At 39.7% G+C, this 18,141-nt stretch overlaps 1 protein-coding gene across 1 annotated transcript in view; it reads left to right on the top strand.

Moving 5' to 3' along the window:
• The window catches only part of LOC308118318 (matrix metalloproteinase-17-like), an 85,902-nt gene that overhangs the window by 21,471 nt on the left and 46,290 nt on the right, over nt 1-18,141 (top strand). The window contains exons 2-3 of the mRNA XM_080477671.1: nt 9,496-9,628; nt 9,854-9,989. Coding sequence (XP_080333797.1) covers nt 9,496-9,628; nt 9,854-9,989 — 269 coding nt within the window. The remainder of the gene's footprint in view (nt 1-9,495; nt 9,629-9,853; nt 9,990-18,141) is intronic.

The following is an 18,141-nucleotide window of genomic DNA, read 5'->3' as shown; positions in this document are numbered from 1 at the left end:
TTGGTATCGTCCATCAGAGAACTCAAAATGTAATAACATCATCAGCTTCAAAATATACACAACTAAATTACTGCATGAATTTGTAGCCACACTCTTCATATCATGTCACTTTGGAGATATCATGTGTGAGGATGATACATAATTGTGTTTACCCTGCAAAGCAGCCGCTCATGAAAGTTTCTATTTCCAGACTGTACTTCATTCATGGAAAAAAAAAAAGAGCCACACCACGATCTGTCAACGGAGTCCGTACATATCGGAAGCAGCATTCAGATGAAGGAGCTGGAAAAAAGATCAGATATGGGGAAGGAATCCAATGTCATGCATCGCAGTAGGAAGTCTCAGCAGTTCTCGGGCAACGAGACAAATTTCAAACATCTTTTCTTACACAGAACATGTGAAAGCAAAAAATCGTCCCTGTCGAAATCAATCCCTCATCATCTTCCACTCTTCCTCGGACTCACCCACCCACAGTCGTCACCTTTTTTGCTTTCACTCCATCCTGCTTCAAACACTTAAAAACCTACCGAATCAGGAATGTTTTACTTCTCTGTCCACATTAATCAATGTCTAATACACATATTAAACCTGAGTTTCCTAATTTTCTATACATTTCCTTTGCTTGAAGTGGCTCGACTACTAGAAGACAATGAGAAATTCTCCCGCTTTATTTTCTCTGCTCACAGTTATTTAATTCCACGATAAGTTTGAGTCGTTTATTTTGTTTGTCAGTTTGCCCTCTGATGTCCAACAAGCTCTATACATAAATACACCATGCCATAGTATCCCGTCATCCATACCACACTATAAATACATAAGCTCCATCTAATCTCTAATGAGGTGAGGAAAGAGGTTGCCCTTTTGATCTCAATACTAAAAGCTCCCTCTGGACTATTTGTAGACCTTTCTCATGATCTATGCATTTTAAAAATATGTTTTCTAGTTTCTATGTTGTTCTTAGACCAGGGCTCAGGATTACAAAGAAAAATTATACTTCACAAAGCTACTGTAGGCTGCCTGTATGCCTATGTCAGACTTTATAATACCCACTCGGTACACCTTTCTCAGACAGTGAAAAGAAGTAGTTTTGTGTGAAGTAGAACTGTTGGTAAAACTAGAACCCTTGCGAGTGCTATTGACGGTTACACACACTCGCACACAGCTAGAGCGATTGTACAATAACCTTAATGTGCTGCATCTTGTAGTGAAGTGTACTGTACCGCGGTGAAGTAAACATTAGACTCACATTTGCTGCACAGTTTGTGGGTATTTAAATGTCTGAAGATGCACTATCCAAATTAGATTCACATTTTATCTGAACATTGTATTACAATATGAGCAGACTATTTCCTTAAAATGTATGTTTTAGTAATATATTTGTCAAAGAGGTCTGTACCTTCTTCATTCAGGCCTTCGGGAGTTTCCCGAGGGAGCCCACATTATTAGAAGTCTATTTTAATCACTTGTATAGAAGGTCCTCTGTCTAATCATTTAGGACTACAGACTTTGGCCAAAGTAGCTGAAATAGGTGAACTTGTATTTAAATCTACGGGTTCATTTTTCACTGGCCAGAGAGTGAATCTTTCTGTTCATAAGGACTTGATCTGCAGATTTATCATCCATGTTGTGACTCTCTTGTTCCTCAACATTGTTTTTTATTGGATTACCATAGTGTGGCTGGAAAAGCCTTTCGAGTGCAGTGAACTTATTGCCATTTTAAAGAAGCCAGCGTGAGATATTTTGAGCTTTACAACCTGCTGCATCATGCAGCTTTAAGTAGCCTTCACAAGTTGGCACTCTGTTCTAACGAAGGCTTTGGCATTGAAAGGACAATCATATGATTCTATGGGACCAAACGTTTGTCAAAACAATTCTTAAAGCGGCAATCTAAACCACAGACTTGAAGGAGACTAGATCCACACTGACATGTTCCATTAAATGATGATCCAACTCAATGAAGACTTGTCAGACTTGTGTGAATTATTATTGTCATTGTTGTTGATTAACCTCCATAAATGAGGCAATTCTCATGCTTATGCACTTACTGCATTTGTGATTTTGTGAGAGAAGTGCTCGTTTTCGTCTCTTAACTATTTGTGGTTTATGTTTCATATAGCCACACTGAACTGGGCAAAGTTAGTTTTTGCGCGGGCTATGTTGTAGGACCTCTGGAGAATAACAGATCAGATCTCACTCAGCGCTCCCAAATCGAATTCAAGAGGACTTGAATTTGATTTCTCAACATGCAATTGTTTTTGTGTGTGTTTTAAATTTGTTCATTTTCTAATTATGTTCTCTTATTTCTTCTCCCTATGGTGATCAAGTCACCTTTGGGGGAAAAAGAGGTTTTTAATCCCAATCTGATTGTACCTATTAAATAGAAGTTATGATAAATAAGACTAAAGCTTTCTGTTTTAAAATAAGTTGGCTAACATAAAAGTATTGACCCATTACAAACAGAGGTGCTCAGATGACTTGAGCCAGAGACCAGTGAAATTTCCTGCAGGCTGAGTGGAGAAGCTGTTTATTATGAATAACTCATAACTTTTTGATTTAGCTGCTGAAATAAACAAGCTAGATCAAAGTATTTCCATCACAGCACGGAAAAAAAACAACAACCTTTAAATACAAACTGCAATCCAATCCTAAAGGTCCCGGGGCCTGTTTTTCGAACAGAAGTTACAGACATTGATCAGAAGTGGCGACAGTGACACTTTTGAAAATAATTGTGGCTTGCAAAATTCTGATAAACTTGTGACCCTGCAGGGCTTTCACCCAAATAAATAGGTTTGTTTTGATGATTAGAAAGTATGATCATGTGCCTCGATCTTTGTGTGGCGGTAGAACAGGTCGTCAAGATTGCCGGTTCAATCCCACATCTTCTTCACGTCGAAGTGTCCTTGAGCAAAACACTGACTCACGAATAGAATCTGATATACCAGAGAACAGCTGCCCTGATAGCTGAAGCCATTTCTATTATCTCACCTTATACTGTATCGAGAAATCCTTCAGCGCAAATGGACATGGAAGCAAATTAAAGAACAAAGAGAAGTCAGCAGATTTGTTGAGACGTTGCGTGAGACAGAGAGCGGAGTCGCTCAGAGTCGCGCTGACAGCTCCTGCAGTAGGTGGTATGCTCGACAAATTCACTTTAGCAGGCTGACTAATAGCACCGCTGAGAAGTGCATCAGTGTAGCGGCGTGTCCCATGAAGCATATAGGCGCTGATTAAAGTCTGCTTATTGACAGTGATGAAGTGTTGCTGAGATTGATTATATGTTGTGCGGTCATTGCTATTGAATTCTAAATGAGATAGATGTGGGCGCAGCTTTTCATTGGTTTTAGAAAAGAAAGATGTTTTATACTTATTATTCTTTTTCAAAATGGTTGATTAAGGTAATCTGTAATAAACACTGGGTTTTGGTTTTAAATATTAAGTTATTCTCAAAATAAATTAACCCTAAAACTAATAGCAAAACAGTTGTGAAGAAAATATTGCCTTTCTCTTCGAGGGGTAACACTTTATAATGACTATTGTTCATGATAATGTTTTCTAATGATGAGAAATACTATATTTTATCCTAATCCCGTTGTTAATTAGGTGTATATTATAATGTTGGCTGCAATAATTATGAGGCGAATATTAAGTGGCGAATCAAACATGAATTACAAGTATTTGCCCTTATAAAACCCATAAATAATATGACTTCTTTTATTGGAGTATTTTGTTTTAATTTGAATTTATTAAATGTTTTTGTCAACAACAAGATAACTGAAGCTTGTTAATTGTCACAATACAGTTCATTACCAATGACTGTGATGAAGGGATGCTGTCGTTTTGCAGCAGACCGCAGCCTTGCAGTACTGTGAAGTCAAATAAAGGTTGTTACTGAAGTTTTGTGCTGATAAAGTGCTTCGGTGAAAGTGAAGTTATGAATAATAACTTCAGAAAAAAACCAGTTGGGGAACTATAACTTACAAATAACCAAGAAAAATGTTTTGCTTTTGTTGCTGTTGGGCAGAGGCATTCCAGAGCGGTATCTAGAATATAGAGACGGGCTTTACAAATGAGCCCCGGCTATAAATGCCATAGTGTGTGGCATTGATTTATGCTTCAGGCTTGTCCCTAAGTGAATATATATATATATATATATATATATATATATATATCTACACACTACAAAGTCCTTCTATCCAACAACATAATACAAGGAATTTGGATACAAATGATGTTTGAAACAAACTACTAAGTAAGCAAACATGGTCACTTACCTAATGATGGGTTAAAAAAAGGAAAAACTTTTATATATATATATATATATATATATATATATATATATATATATATATATATATATATATAAGATTTTCCTTTTTCCTTTTTTTAACCCATCATTAGGTAAGTGACCATGTTTGCTTACTTAGTAGTTTGTTTCAAACATCATTTGTATCCAAATTCCTTGTATTATGTTGTTGGATAGAAGGACTTTGTAGTGTGTAGATATCCATCTTTTTGATCGAAATATGTCATTTGTGTGTCACTTTGGTTAGTTTTTGCACTTTCCAAGTATGAATATAAAGATGTTGATTTAAGTGAAACAAGTTCTGAAATATATCAAATATATATAAATATCTGTTGTATTTGAATTAGTGTCCCATAAAGGGTTAAGCTGAAAGTTTGGAACACTTTAATAATATCATTCTTAGACTGGGCGGGTCATTTGAGCAGAAAATGAACAAATAGATACGGACCCCCTGGGCCTGAGCTAGGACATGGGGTCACGACCCCACGTCATCAAGCATTTGCCCCACTGAAGTTGATGAATACCAGCTTCAGTGCTGCTGGACTGAAACTGAGACAGTCCAGTGGAAGCCAGTGAAGCTTAGTAGTAAATGTGCAGTTGTTTTCATTAACTACTGCCGGTAATATTCCGACTGAGGAAGCATTGCCACATTTTTTAAGTCCCATCAGTGTATGCAGTCGACTGTAATCATCATAGAATCCCTTACAGCTCACACTCTTCTGTCATTGTAATGATGCATATGCTGTAAAGTTAAAAGTTTTTTGTTTTTTTTCTCCCAAATGCATTTTAAGAGCACAAATAATACGAGGCAGCCTGATAAGAAACACCCGAGCGGCTTTCCAACAGAGAGAAAGTTGTAATTGTGGGCTCATTAAACCTGAACCTGATTGTGTCCATCCTGAACAAAACCACCGTGTTCTTCAATGACTCTTTCCCTGAAAACCTGGTCATTATTTCAGAAGGTATGCAGGCCAAGAAGTATTGTTTCTCTGTTGATGTAGCACTGTGTGCAATTATTTTTTGGAGGATCACTGCATTTTGACTTAGTTTGGGTTATCTTAGCTCAGTGATCATATGCAAATCCCAGCAAGACAATGGGCTTTCCTCCGCAGACACAGCAATCCTGTTATTGCTGATCATGTAGTAAGATTGTGCTTCATTAAGTCGGACACCAATTACTCATGGATTTAAAGTGCAAACTGGATAAAATAAATGTTTAAAAAAAAGTTTTGGGAAAGTGTCTTCTCCTAATCAGTGTGTTTGTTAAAATGTCTTTTCCCCAGAACTTTAAATTTTAACAGCAACTAGTTGTCTTGGGACGACCTTCAAATAACTGTCGCACAATCAGTGAATTTCATTTTCAAGTGATTGGGATTTGCATAATTTCGGATTGGAAGTTGTCGTATGAAATTGAAAGGATTAGTTTGATATTGCGTTTCAGTAAAACTGAAATTGAATGAAATAATTTCTTCTGAGACTGTTTTCTTACTCAAAATTCAATTTAAATTCAGTCTAATTTTCACTTTTTCCCTTCAAATCTTTCTCCACGTTAATCTTTTAAAAATGACTGCAGAGTGAAGTGTGAGTGAAGTAGTTCAAGAAGTGTTCATCCATACATCTCTATATAAGTCAATGCCGTTTGTACACACAGGCTCTTACTTCAATTCAATTAATTGTTTTTTATTTCTATAGCACCAAATACAAGTCAGCCGTCTTAATACACTTCTTCAGAGAAAACTCAACAATTCTGCTTGAGTAAGCATAAATGATGGTGGAAAGGGAAAACTCCTTTTCAACAGGAAGAAACCTGAGAACCACCACATCTGAGTCTGGTTCTCCAGGAAGAAACCAGACTCCGATGTGGTGGATTTCTGGGGTTCGGGGATAGAAGGAGAGAAAAGGATAGGACGGACAGATTGTAAGGAGGGATTCAAACACTGGTTCAGGTAGGGGGGGAGGGATTCTCCCTTCAATTCTGCAGACAGAGATTCACTCCCTGCAGACGGATCGGTGCAGGAGCCTCAGACCATGAACTTCCAGTTCCACTGTCGGCGATCCTGCAGGGAGGTAGAATGAGAGGAGAGAGACAAAATCAGTCGATGCATCTCCCAAATATACGCCTTCTCAACATTTAACCACTAAAAGTCTTCAGACATTTTGTTTTCTTTGAATGCCGGTGATGTAGATGCCAGGCGCAATGAAACTGAAACGGATTTTCAGAAAAGATGAAATGCGTTTTGTTATGTAATATGGCTGGATTCTAATTTGAACGAGACAACAGTCACAATATCAATCCATGGGAGTAACTCCATGGTGTACTCCCTCGTTTTGTGCTTTGAAGCCGTTGGTTGGACTCCAGCGCTTGTGGATCTCCTTCAGTTCTTCCTCTTTAGTTCTTTGGCTCCGACATAAGAGAAGCAACTTTCCACATTCTTATTTTATGAAGAACACAGCGCTGTAATCAAAACATTGCTGCGGTTCTTGAGGAAAACAAGTTACAACTCCAGCATCAAAGGCTTGACACAAGGATTTCTCATTTGGGATGCAACACTGCAATACAGGATTATTCCTGTGTATCTATTCACGCATGTTTGTGTGTTTGTCTAACGATGTTGGTTAATTAGATACCAAAGAAGAGAAAGTCTTATTGCTGTCCTCTCCATGATCGGAGATATGGAGAATCCTGTCTGTATGGCTGTTTTCAGAGAAAGTTTGCCCTCATTTGTTCTCTTTATTTCAAGTGAAGCAACATTATTTCCTGGCCTATATAATTTGAGATGCATTTTGAATAATTTAAACCGTTCTATGTCTTTCCTTTTTGTACTAATGTGCAATCACTCATATGTCACAGCCTATTATTGATGAGAGAATTGTTGATATTTATGTGGAACTCCAGTTGTGTCCCTCACACACTTTTGAGTCACATGTCTTGTTTACACACACTGCAGACGCAGTGTCGGCTTCACATAGACCCCTGGATGTAGTTTAGAATATTTTAGGATGTTTCACTGGGTTTCACAGTCGAGAAAGATTTATCGGCACTGAGTAGAGTATAATGTTTGAGTGTTCATAGGAGGAAATAAAATCATCCAGTGGCATACTAGATTTTCTGTATTGGGTGATCAAAGTTTGTAATGAAGATACCAATGTGGAGTATGTTACTGTTTATTGCTTGAAATGTAAAATATTGTAGTTTAATTGTGTTCCATTGCAGGTATTACAACATGTGGCAAATTGCATTTTTTTTTTTTTTTTACAATCGTTTTAGAAATTACTTAACTATCACATTCATTTGTCTGTGTAACTATACTAAGTACTCAAAACACACTTTATTGCCAAAAGTATTTGCTCATTTTCTCTTATCTGTTTTTATTTGTTTTTACTGTGAAGCACTTTGTGACTCCATGTCTGTGAAAAGCGCTATAGAAATAAAATTTACTTACTTACTTACTTACTTACTTACTTACTTACTTACTTACTTACTTTATTGCCAAAAGTATTTGCTCAGCTATCCAAATCATTGAATTCGGGTGATCCAATCACTTCCATGGCCACAGGGGTATAAAATCAAGCACATAGGCACGCAGACTAATTCTACATTTATGAAAGAATGAGTTGGTGACAGGAGCTCAGTAAATTTCCAGTCATAGGATGCCACCTGTGCAATAAGTCCTGCCAGGAAATGTCCTCAATACTAAATATTCCACAGTCAACTGTTAGTAGTACAATAACCAAGGGGGAAGCGATTGGGAACAACAACAACTCAGCCACAAAGTGGTCGGCCACGAAAAGTGGGGACAGCAGATGCTGAGGTGCATAGTGCGCAGAGATCAACAACTACAGACCTTCAGACTTACTGTGATGTTCAGATTGGCTCCAGAGCAGTGTGGTCCAGAGCTTCATGGGGGGTTTTCATGGCCGAGCAGCTGCATCCAAGCCGTACGTCACCAAGCGCAACGCAAAGCGTCGGATGCAGTGGTGTAAAGCACAAGTCAGTGTTGTCATCCTTTTTGTTTTATCAGCTGATTCAAAGAGTCTGTTTATCTTTTTTAATAATTTGACCCCCTCCTGTTTACCCTCCGTGACACCGGTACAGGGAAACTGTTGTTGTTTCTCATCTGGAGCGATGTTGCTGTAGGTCATTTCGATTCCTTTTTAAATTTTTCCCAAACGCCCCACGCAAGCGGGGAAGCCAGCGACGACGAGGCAAATAATCAGGCTGGAGAATGCTCCACTAAAGCCATTGAGTTAATGGGATTTTCCCCGTGTTGTCAGTACAGGCGGGACGCTTTGCCATCGATCGGTGTCACTCACCTCTGATGAGAGCTGATCAAAAAGCTATTTAAAATCTGCCATCTCTTATTGGCTGTCAGATCAAGAGGATGGACGCGCAGGCTTTAGTGAAGCTGAGACAATTGAAGAGGGGAGGGAGGAAAAGAGACCCCAGATAAAAAAGAGACCTTGGTGGTGAAAGCAAAAGGAGGAAATGAATAGAAAAAGGCCAGAAGTCAATTTGCAGATGCTTCCATCAGTCAGACTTTATCTATTCTAAAATCAATCAAGGAAGTCAGTCTGACTGCTCTGATTGGCAGCAACTTCACTCGTCTTAAATGTGGATTGAACTGTTGTGCTGGATGAATACCATCCGAAATTACCCTTCACTATTTCAAAACTAAAATGTATATAACAATAAGCACTGCAGAAAATATCCTACTTACAAAGTCAAGATGTGGCTATAAAAAAGGCATGTTGTTGCTCATAAAGCCCCATTATAGCCATTAATATGAGCCGTGTTTTCAGGTAGATATTAATATATTCAAACTGCAAAGCTGCAAAGAGAGAAGAAGCAGTTAGACATGCATTTGCATAGCCTTGTATTATAAACCAAACAATTTGTAAGAACATTTCTCAATTCTCAAACCTAACCCAGATCAGGTTCCTAGCACTGTTCTCTCTTCTATCTCTCTTCTAATGATTATTTATACAGACATGCATGTACCTCAGCCAACTTTGAAATGTAACAATAGCCCCACAGGAAACACAGCTTAATGTTGTTATATATAAATGTGTAGAGACAAAGTATTCATAGACAAAAGACATGAACAGGTGTTAGACCGTCTCAATGGCTTTGGGATGCTTGACATGCTTGGAATAAACTCTGCTGAGCTCCATGTCTACTGTTTCCCCTCCAGGATTGGCTGAGCAAGTTTGGCTACCTCCCGCCCCCTGACCCCGTCACGGGCCAGCTCCAGACCAAGGAGGCTCTGACCAATGCCATCAAGGCCATGCAGAAGTTTGGAGGGCTGAAAGAGACCGGAGTCTTGGGTATGTGTTTGTGTTTGTTTGGATCAATCATGCGTGCGAGCCACTTCGTTTGCGGAGTGGAGGCACTACACACTCAAGAATTAATGATATAACGCAATCCAATCAGGAAAACAACCAACTACAGCCTCAGAAATTTCCATACAGATGAATCAGCAGCTCTCTGACACAATTAAACTCCACTTTTATGTTAAGTCCATTTCTTTACTCTGCTTTTTCTCTCTTAAGACCAAGCCACTCTGGGACTAATGAAAACACCCAGATGTTCCCTGCCAGATGTGTCTGAGGCCGAGGGAACGATGGGACGTAGGAGGCGAAGCCCGACTCTTCCGAACAAGTGGAATAAGAGACATCTGTCCTGGAGGTAGGGGACAATAACTATGAGGTCTGCCATGCAGACACCACTATCGTACTGTGTTACACAGAATCACACGGGGGCTCGGGAAAAGATGCACCGTTCCATTATTATTCAAACTGTTATTTATTAGAATGGCAAAAGGATGGATATGTATCTGGATTATCGGAAAAAGAGAGTCGCTCACTTGATTTGAAAGTCTCAAGTGTAACGTATGCTGCAACACACTTGTTTTGTCAGTATGCACATCCAGCTGCAGCTCTGTGCACATTAACTCCAGCATTTCACGTCAGCGTAGCGCGTCAGCAATAAGTCAGCAATCGCGCCATTTTCCCCCCATCTGTGCATCCTTTGAAAGATTAGACTGGAGGACTTCTCCTCCAGCCGGAAATCTTCTGTTCCCCAGATCAATTCTGGCTCAAAGGGAGGGCATTTTGTAAAAGTGGCATTCTGATTAGAGAGACCTTTAACAAACAGCAAACAAGCTGGAAATCTCAGACAATGCCCACATTTCTCAGGATTCCTTGTTACGGTGGAAAAATAAATTACTACCCTTTCTTTTGCAGCACAGTAAATATAAATGTAAGGATTTTGTTTTACATTCGGCAATATCTAAGAGATCATTATCTAGTCTACACATACAGCTTTACTGTAAGTAACACAAGATTTAAACAATATGAATCATATTTCTTTGTTGTTGTTTTTTATATTTTGTTATAAAGTTAACTGAAATGAGGATTCAAGAATGACTGTATAAACTCATTTCAGCGAAAATTACAGAAATCAGTCTTGATTGTACTAAATGCACAGTACATATCATGATATAGGGAAATGTGTCTCATCATTCTGTCTTGAGATTAAGAAACTCCCATCAAATGTGATATTTTAGGAAAATGGGTTAAAACATGAACACGCAGACCACCAGCAGTGCTTATCTGTTGAAGCTTTCTGAGAAGTTATTCCAGGTGTACTTGAAGAGGTTTCAACTGCGGTGGTGGATAAAGTACTTTATTAAGGTTAAGAGGAGAATTCAGTTATGATTGACCTTCCATCACAGTGTGGAGAAAGCATTCCCGTGCCGTCCTTTCTCCCCTGCCATTCATCGCTTTGTGGTTTATATTCACCCTGCCCTTATCTTATCGGCAGTTGAACTTTAGCTAGTAGTTTCCAAGACCTTCAGTCCCTGTCAGTGTTTAATTTTCAGGTATTGACATGCACTGTCTTAATTTTAGAGGGCATACGTCATTCCAGAGCAGACGTGACACTGTCCAGATTTTGGGGTCACACGTGGGCCCCGAGCAGCCCCCAAGAATTAAAGAAGAAATTATGAATTGAATGAATACTCTTGCATGCTTTCCAACTACTTTGCTTTATTCTTATTGGAGTACTTAGTTCCTGCTTGCTGGCTAAGCTCCTCTGTGTTTGAAGATTTGAATACGTGCAGTCTGAATCACCATTATCTTGCAATACAATCGACAGGCATGTAATATACTGCTTTTTAACGAGCAGTATTTTCATATCAGAATTGTATAAAACACAGTTGTCCTAGCTTTTCATCTGGCTCCCTTCACCGCATTAACTGTCCACCTTTGTGTGAGAGAAATTCACTATTCAAGCTTTTGGATGGAATTGGTATCATGACACTGGAAGGATCAGATTCAGTCCCGAGGCCGGCATCACAATGAAGGTGGTAGAAAAAAAAATGTGTTAAAGTAACTACTTTTTGGCAACAATAAGTGGGAGTTGGTTGACTTTGTGAAATCAGTAATATAGTTAAAAATCTCGCCTCTCCTCCTCGAAGTGAAAAAGTTTGTATTGCTGCAGCACAGATGAATCTTTGTCTCGCTCTCCAAGCAGACTGTTAGGATTAGCATCATCTGAGTCTGTTATCCTCCTTGAAGAGCTGCACTGTTGCTATTTTTCTAAACTCCTGGAGGAAGATTATCTCATCTGTCGTGAACTAACGTTTTTGCTCCAAAAAGTAGTATGTGCAGTTCAACACAGTTTTAATAGTCCCTTGAAAAACACTGAAAACCGGACATCATCACGAATCGTTGCGGCTTCATCGTTTTGTCATCAGCTTTGAAATCCATTTCTCTCCAGAGCAGCTTACATCCAGCTTGTAGAGCATCTTCCTTCACATATAACAATAATTGAACCTAATAAATGAATCAGTCATTAGAATTATCCACAAAGTGCTGATAGCTTTATGCACACTATTTAGGCAGGCCCAACAGAAGTAAAAAATAAAAAAAAAAGTGTTTTTTCAGGAGTGTCTTTCTCAAGTGTTTCTTGTTATTGATAGTAATGAGTGAAGTAAATCCACTCCTAATTGAAAAAGTATCTTGCAGTGAGTTGATTACCTACATTAAGTAGCTTGCAGAATCGTGATTGTTTGATTAAGACCTTGGTGTCAGACTCATTTGAATTCAGGAGCCACATACAGCTTAATTTGATCTTGAGTGAGCCGCACCATTAGCATAATAACACCTAAATTCACATTTTTGGACAACTCTGATTGTTCCCCTTTGTTTTAGTGGAAAAAGATTGGAGTACCTTTTGAATACGCCTAACTTTTTTGCAGTCTTTTACAACATAAAACCAGTTTCCGCGCCACTGATATCTATAGCAGGCCACAGTGAAACAGCAGTGCCTTTTTAATGAAACATTTAAGTAATACTGACACTCGGTGGGCTGGAATGGGCCTTGTGGTTGACCTGATTTAGCCTGTGTGCCATTTGTTTGACACCCCTGTTATGGGGCATCTGTGGGTGTGAAAATATTACACTTCATAACCGTAATGTCGGGCAACAAATCACTGGAAAATAAAACAATGACACCAGATTTTTATTGATTGAGTGTTCGTTGGGAGCAAAGTGACTTTTTTTCTCTTTTTTTTTGCGCTTTGATAAAATATTATGGCCATCTGTGGCCATCTGAGAAGCCACAGTATCGTGTTAGACAGCAGAGAAGGAGGCAGTGAAACATATGATTGGACTGTGCTGATTTATACCCACTATCAGGACTGATTCAACAGTGAGCAGCAATAATCTGGTGTGTGGGCCACAGTGTGTGTGTGTGCTGAATATGAACTACATGCATGGTCTGAAAAATAAGTAGCACCAGTACACACCCGATGGAAGAAGTGTATATTCGCATATTCACTGGTGGGTATGTATTGCTGGTGCGCTTTAACTTTGTTTCTCTTCTTTGTACTGCTGCCAATCATACGTGGGGCTCCTGTCAGCTCACCCCACAGTGAGCTGAGACAGGCTTGTCTCCAGTCCATGGAAACACCTTTGTATTCACGGCACTCAGATTTGTAGAACAGTGCACAGGAACAGTCGCGGATTATGCCCCGGCGTCAGATCCAGAGAGATTTTCTCATGGTACAGATTTTCAGTAAAGCGCCATAACAAAGCATTGATATTCTGCATAGATTGGCCTCTGCAGTAATTCTCTCAGTCTGCTCCTTACTTCTGTTTTCATTTTATGTTGCACCACTTGCTCCGCAGCTCCCTGACTGCCTGCTCGGGAAAATTATTTTTATAATGAAATACGTCATGGCGTCTCTGCTCCATTAGATTATATGGGTGAATGACAGAGCTGGCAGAATGCAGATGATGTGCAAAACAGCTAATGAGTCGTATGTAATCTGACAAACACAAATCTCAGTATGCTGCTGAACCACACCAGAAAGAATTAAGAAAATATAGAAGTATATGTACCTTTGTGACATCCACACATCGTATTTAATTATTTTAAAGTACTGCTATCAAGCAGAGCAATCACCATGCACGACATCTTTACAGCAAAGCAGAGGATCCGCCTACAGTGTCAATAAGATATGAAAAATTAAAGTCTTCAAATGCAGGGGGGGAGTCAGTGCAAGTCTATTACAACAAAGCATAATTATTTAAGGTGGCACTGTTGTTTCATTTTTTAGAAAACTTTCCTTTGGGTTAGTGTTGAATACATAGGTGCTTCTGTACCCTAATCATTATAAGTAGGACTGTCATCGGTATTGATAGAAAGTACATAAAGTTGACATTAATTAGGTCTGTGATAAAGCAGATGTCATTTAATTAACATAATCAATTTATTTCAGGCACGTGGAAGAATGCAATGCAAAAACTCTGTCAAGCACAATGAAACGGCGTTTCTTTGTCTGGATGAAAGGTTTATTTCCATAGATCACTGCTGCTGTACTGGCAAGGGGAAGGTGAAAAACATCATGTATTTGTTTTTGCTTCGAGTAACGCAAAGACAGTGTGTTTTAGTTGAGCAACTGGTCAATTAGCATCACCCTGGGTAAGATAACAGGACTCTTGGTTCTAGCAAACATGTCCGTGTAAATTATGCCAACAGAAAAAAAATGGTACCATAATTATTATACCATAATCATGCCTACTCCGGTAAATTGAACATGAACACATCTTAAATAGTTTTTCTATTTGTGTTATCTTGAAAATGTTTTGAACTGACAAATCACTGGATTAGGAAGCTACACTTAAAGTCTAGGCATTTAAACATTGTGACATCAAAATACTAAACATACACAATTGCATAAAACCGTTTTTTTTTTTTTCCATTGGGAATATCCTGACGATGGTATTTAGTGACTTCTATTGTATCTTGACAAAAGTAAAAGGCGCTGAGCCTGTCTTAATGACAGAACTGATTGTGAGCTACACAATCCAAAATACATTAGAAAAGACTCCAGGACAAGTGAATTGAATGTGTTGTACACACGTTACCGAGTCACTTCTTGTTGCATTTCGATCAATAAAGAAGACGTTTTTTTGTTAAGGATGAAAATTGAAAAACGTTTTTTAAGTGAAAATAGATCACCTTTAGGTGTCGGTGTACATGACAGTGGTGCTCAGAGCCACTAAAAGGAAAGTTTTTGAACACGGCTCCCAAGGTGGAACTTTTCGAAAACACTCCATGTTAATGGAGGACAACGCAATTTATCTGAAATGCTGCTACCGCGCATGCGCACCACAGCTATGATAAACAGCTCTTGTGGACATGGGTGAGTAGATGGACAATAACAACAATGGCGGCCTGCAGAGTGTCATGACTCCCAGTCCATATTCTCCTGGGACTTGGCAGTTTAATAGTTGAGAGTCACCCATAATAACAATCTAATGTTGTCGTCCATATGAATCTCTATATACTCACCAATGTTAAAGTTTAGAGCGTCTTGTTCTCTGCAGGCATGAGTGTGTGGTTTCATTACTAAAACAACCAACAGCGCCAACTCGTGACCTGGCATGCCAACTACATCGTTTTCAGAGTTCCTGGCGTTTCCATGTAAACGGACATCGATTTCATAATGTTGCAGTGTCAGCGCTAAACTTTTTTGAAACGAATACGCAAAAACTAAGCGTTTTCACTTGGAACATTTTTGTGTAAACGTGGCCTTAACATTGAACAGCATGCTCTGTAGAGCACACAATGCCTTCATTTTTATTTGTGACCCATCGCCTTGCAGATCTCGTGATCAGATTAATTAAGGCTGCTCCAAATAGTTTAAAGAGTGGTGTGTAATAATATGGCTGCTTCATTCTCTAAGCAGGCAAAGGTCTGTTTTAGTTCAATAAAACTGATTTGCCCACTCGTTCTTTTTTACACATCCATCGACAGCATATGATTGACCCATTCGTGTGTTTGATTCCCATCCTAAAGAGATTAGCATTAAGACGAGTTCATTCAGTTGAATACCAGGGTAACAAAGATAAAGAGCTGAGCTGTATTCATGTCAGAATCTGTGTTTGATGTGTTTCCCGACAACACCGAGCGAAAAGATTGTCGTTCTGCTGCCAAGACTGTGCCCCTAATCTCAACTTAACTCCACCATACCTTTTTCATTTCTTCCCCGTGTGCACACGCCGGTGGAGCGTGCAGCACTCAGCCAAGTATGTTGCACACATTAACAGCCGAGTTGTATAACAACTCACTGTTAGCTCATTATCTCATATTGTTAGCCCATTATCACAGCAGACAGCCTGGCAGTCATTAGCAGCCCGACTGATAACTCAAACAGATAGGTGTAGCGAACTGAGCGGAGAGGAGACGAGACGGTGGTGGTGGTGGTGGGGGTGGTGCTGGGCTGAAAATAATCAAGACAAAAGGAAAAAGTGAGGAAATAAACATGAAGAGGAAGATTCTATCTTTTCCTCCCGGTATCTTTTCAATCTCATACAGCGGCGCGGTTTATTGACGAAACACTAGACGGCAAAATCATCGACTCTCATCCTTCCCTTTAGACTTTCACTGTCATCTTTCTAATCAAGTAAATGAACTGAGTACAGAAATGAGGGATGTAGGAACCTGAATGCAAACTTAATGACCATGAAAATGAATGCAGCTCCACAGTGGCGCCGTGCTCTTTGCATATTGTCGCGCATCAAAACGATATTTACACCCCCCTGTTTCTTAATGCTATTGTTTTGTGTGTCCTGCACTTCGGACCCAGCAGGAGTTGCTTAAAAACAGTCAAAGCATATTCAAAAGTTGAAGGTGGTGGTTAATGAGAGCATTAGAGGCCACCATACTAATAACTCAGCAGCAGGGGTCCATCAAAGTACTAACAACAACCGTAGCTCACAGTGAGCATGCTACTGTTGTAACCACAGACCCCGGTGTGTTGCAGCAGTTACAGAAGATAACTGTGGGAGTATAACAAGCAATAACACAAAGTAATAGTGAGGCGTACCGCCGAATAACAAGTGGTTTTCCATTGTGTACATTGCTGAGTGTATATTGCTTGTGATCAGCTCCAGTTCCCGCTGACCTCAAGTTGGAGAAAGCAAAAGAAGATGCATGTTTCTTTGGTACCACATTTAAATGGGTGCGCGGACAACTCGTCCACGGGCACAATAAGAAGCATTTACATTATTGTTTTTCAAATCTTTATTATTATTATTTCATTTCATTTCTTCTCTAGCGATTATACTCACATTGTATAGTATCTCAAGCTGGTAGTGCTGCCCAGAGAGCACATTTAGTGTGGGCCGTATTGAGTTGTATTGAGTTTGGTGTGGCTGCTTTCACACAGACTTTTCTCTCCAGAACAAACACCGCATTAACAGGGTGTAGTATCATGTTTCCGTGACTAATGGATATGATCATTCAAGTACAGATTACTGAAAAGGGAAGCCATCTACTAAACACATCACTGTTGTTATGTGTTGTGAATAGCTGATTTATGGGGGAAAGCCTGGAGCGATGGTTCATTGTGTGGCTGGTCTCACTTCTTCATGTCTTCTGCTCCTGTTAGCCGGCGTCTCAAGCCTCTTTTATTTTGGAGATTCTTTGGTTTGAATACTTTGGGGGAAAATAGATAAAGCTCATGGGTTTAACGGATGCTTTGTTTGTCTGGCATCCTTCTTCATTATTCCCTGAGCCTTTGCTTTGATAAGTGCACTGGGAGCTTATAACAGGATTTATTAAGTCATTGATAAAATACCAAAAAGGCAGCAGACTTCATTTTGGCTCCAAGTTTGGCCACGGTGGTTTTTGTTCTCTTTTTCCATGTTTGACCATATGTGAAATGCTCTGATCGTAACCCACAATGGGTTATCACACCATGCAAGACATCTTGGCTCAAACTTGTGAAATACGCGGTACATTGTGTCCACAGTCTACTGTGATTGCTTGGTTTTTATTCTGCCTCTGTCATTTTCTCCAACCTGCGAAGAAAGCCGAGGGAGGAAGGAAACAGAGAGGACGGCATGAATCTCAGAAGGCACTGAGAAGTTGAACAGCACATAGATTAGAGCCGGCATGGCGAGACACCAGAAGTAGAACAAAGAAGTCAAAACCTGAGTCTGGCAGGACAAGAGATGATACTATGAGAACAGGCAGAGGAGGCAGCTGAGAGGAGAGACCTAAGAGAGCTTTATCACCAGATGAGAGTCATGGCATGGAAGAACCCAAGACCAGACCGGCTCATAAAGGACAAGAGCAGCAATACCTTGAGTTCAAAGGAAGAACAGCAGAAGAGGTGGGTGGAACGCTTCGTAGAGGTACTCAACCGGGAGCGACCAAACACCATGTTCCACATACCGTCAGAAGGCGAGACTCTATGGTTGAGAGCGATCTCACCCACGAAAGAAGAGATAAAGACAGTCATCAAGTGGTTAAGGAATTGGAA

This window comes from Lipophrys pholis, assembly GCF_963383615.2.
Source record: "Lipophrys pholis genome assembly, chromosome: 12".
Lineage (NCBI taxonomy): Eukaryota > Metazoa > Chordata > Actinopteri > Blenniiformes > Blenniidae > Lipophrys > Lipophrys pholis.
The sequence above is the reverse complement of the archived record's forward strand: the minus strand, read 5'-3'. Positions and strand labels throughout refer to the sequence as shown.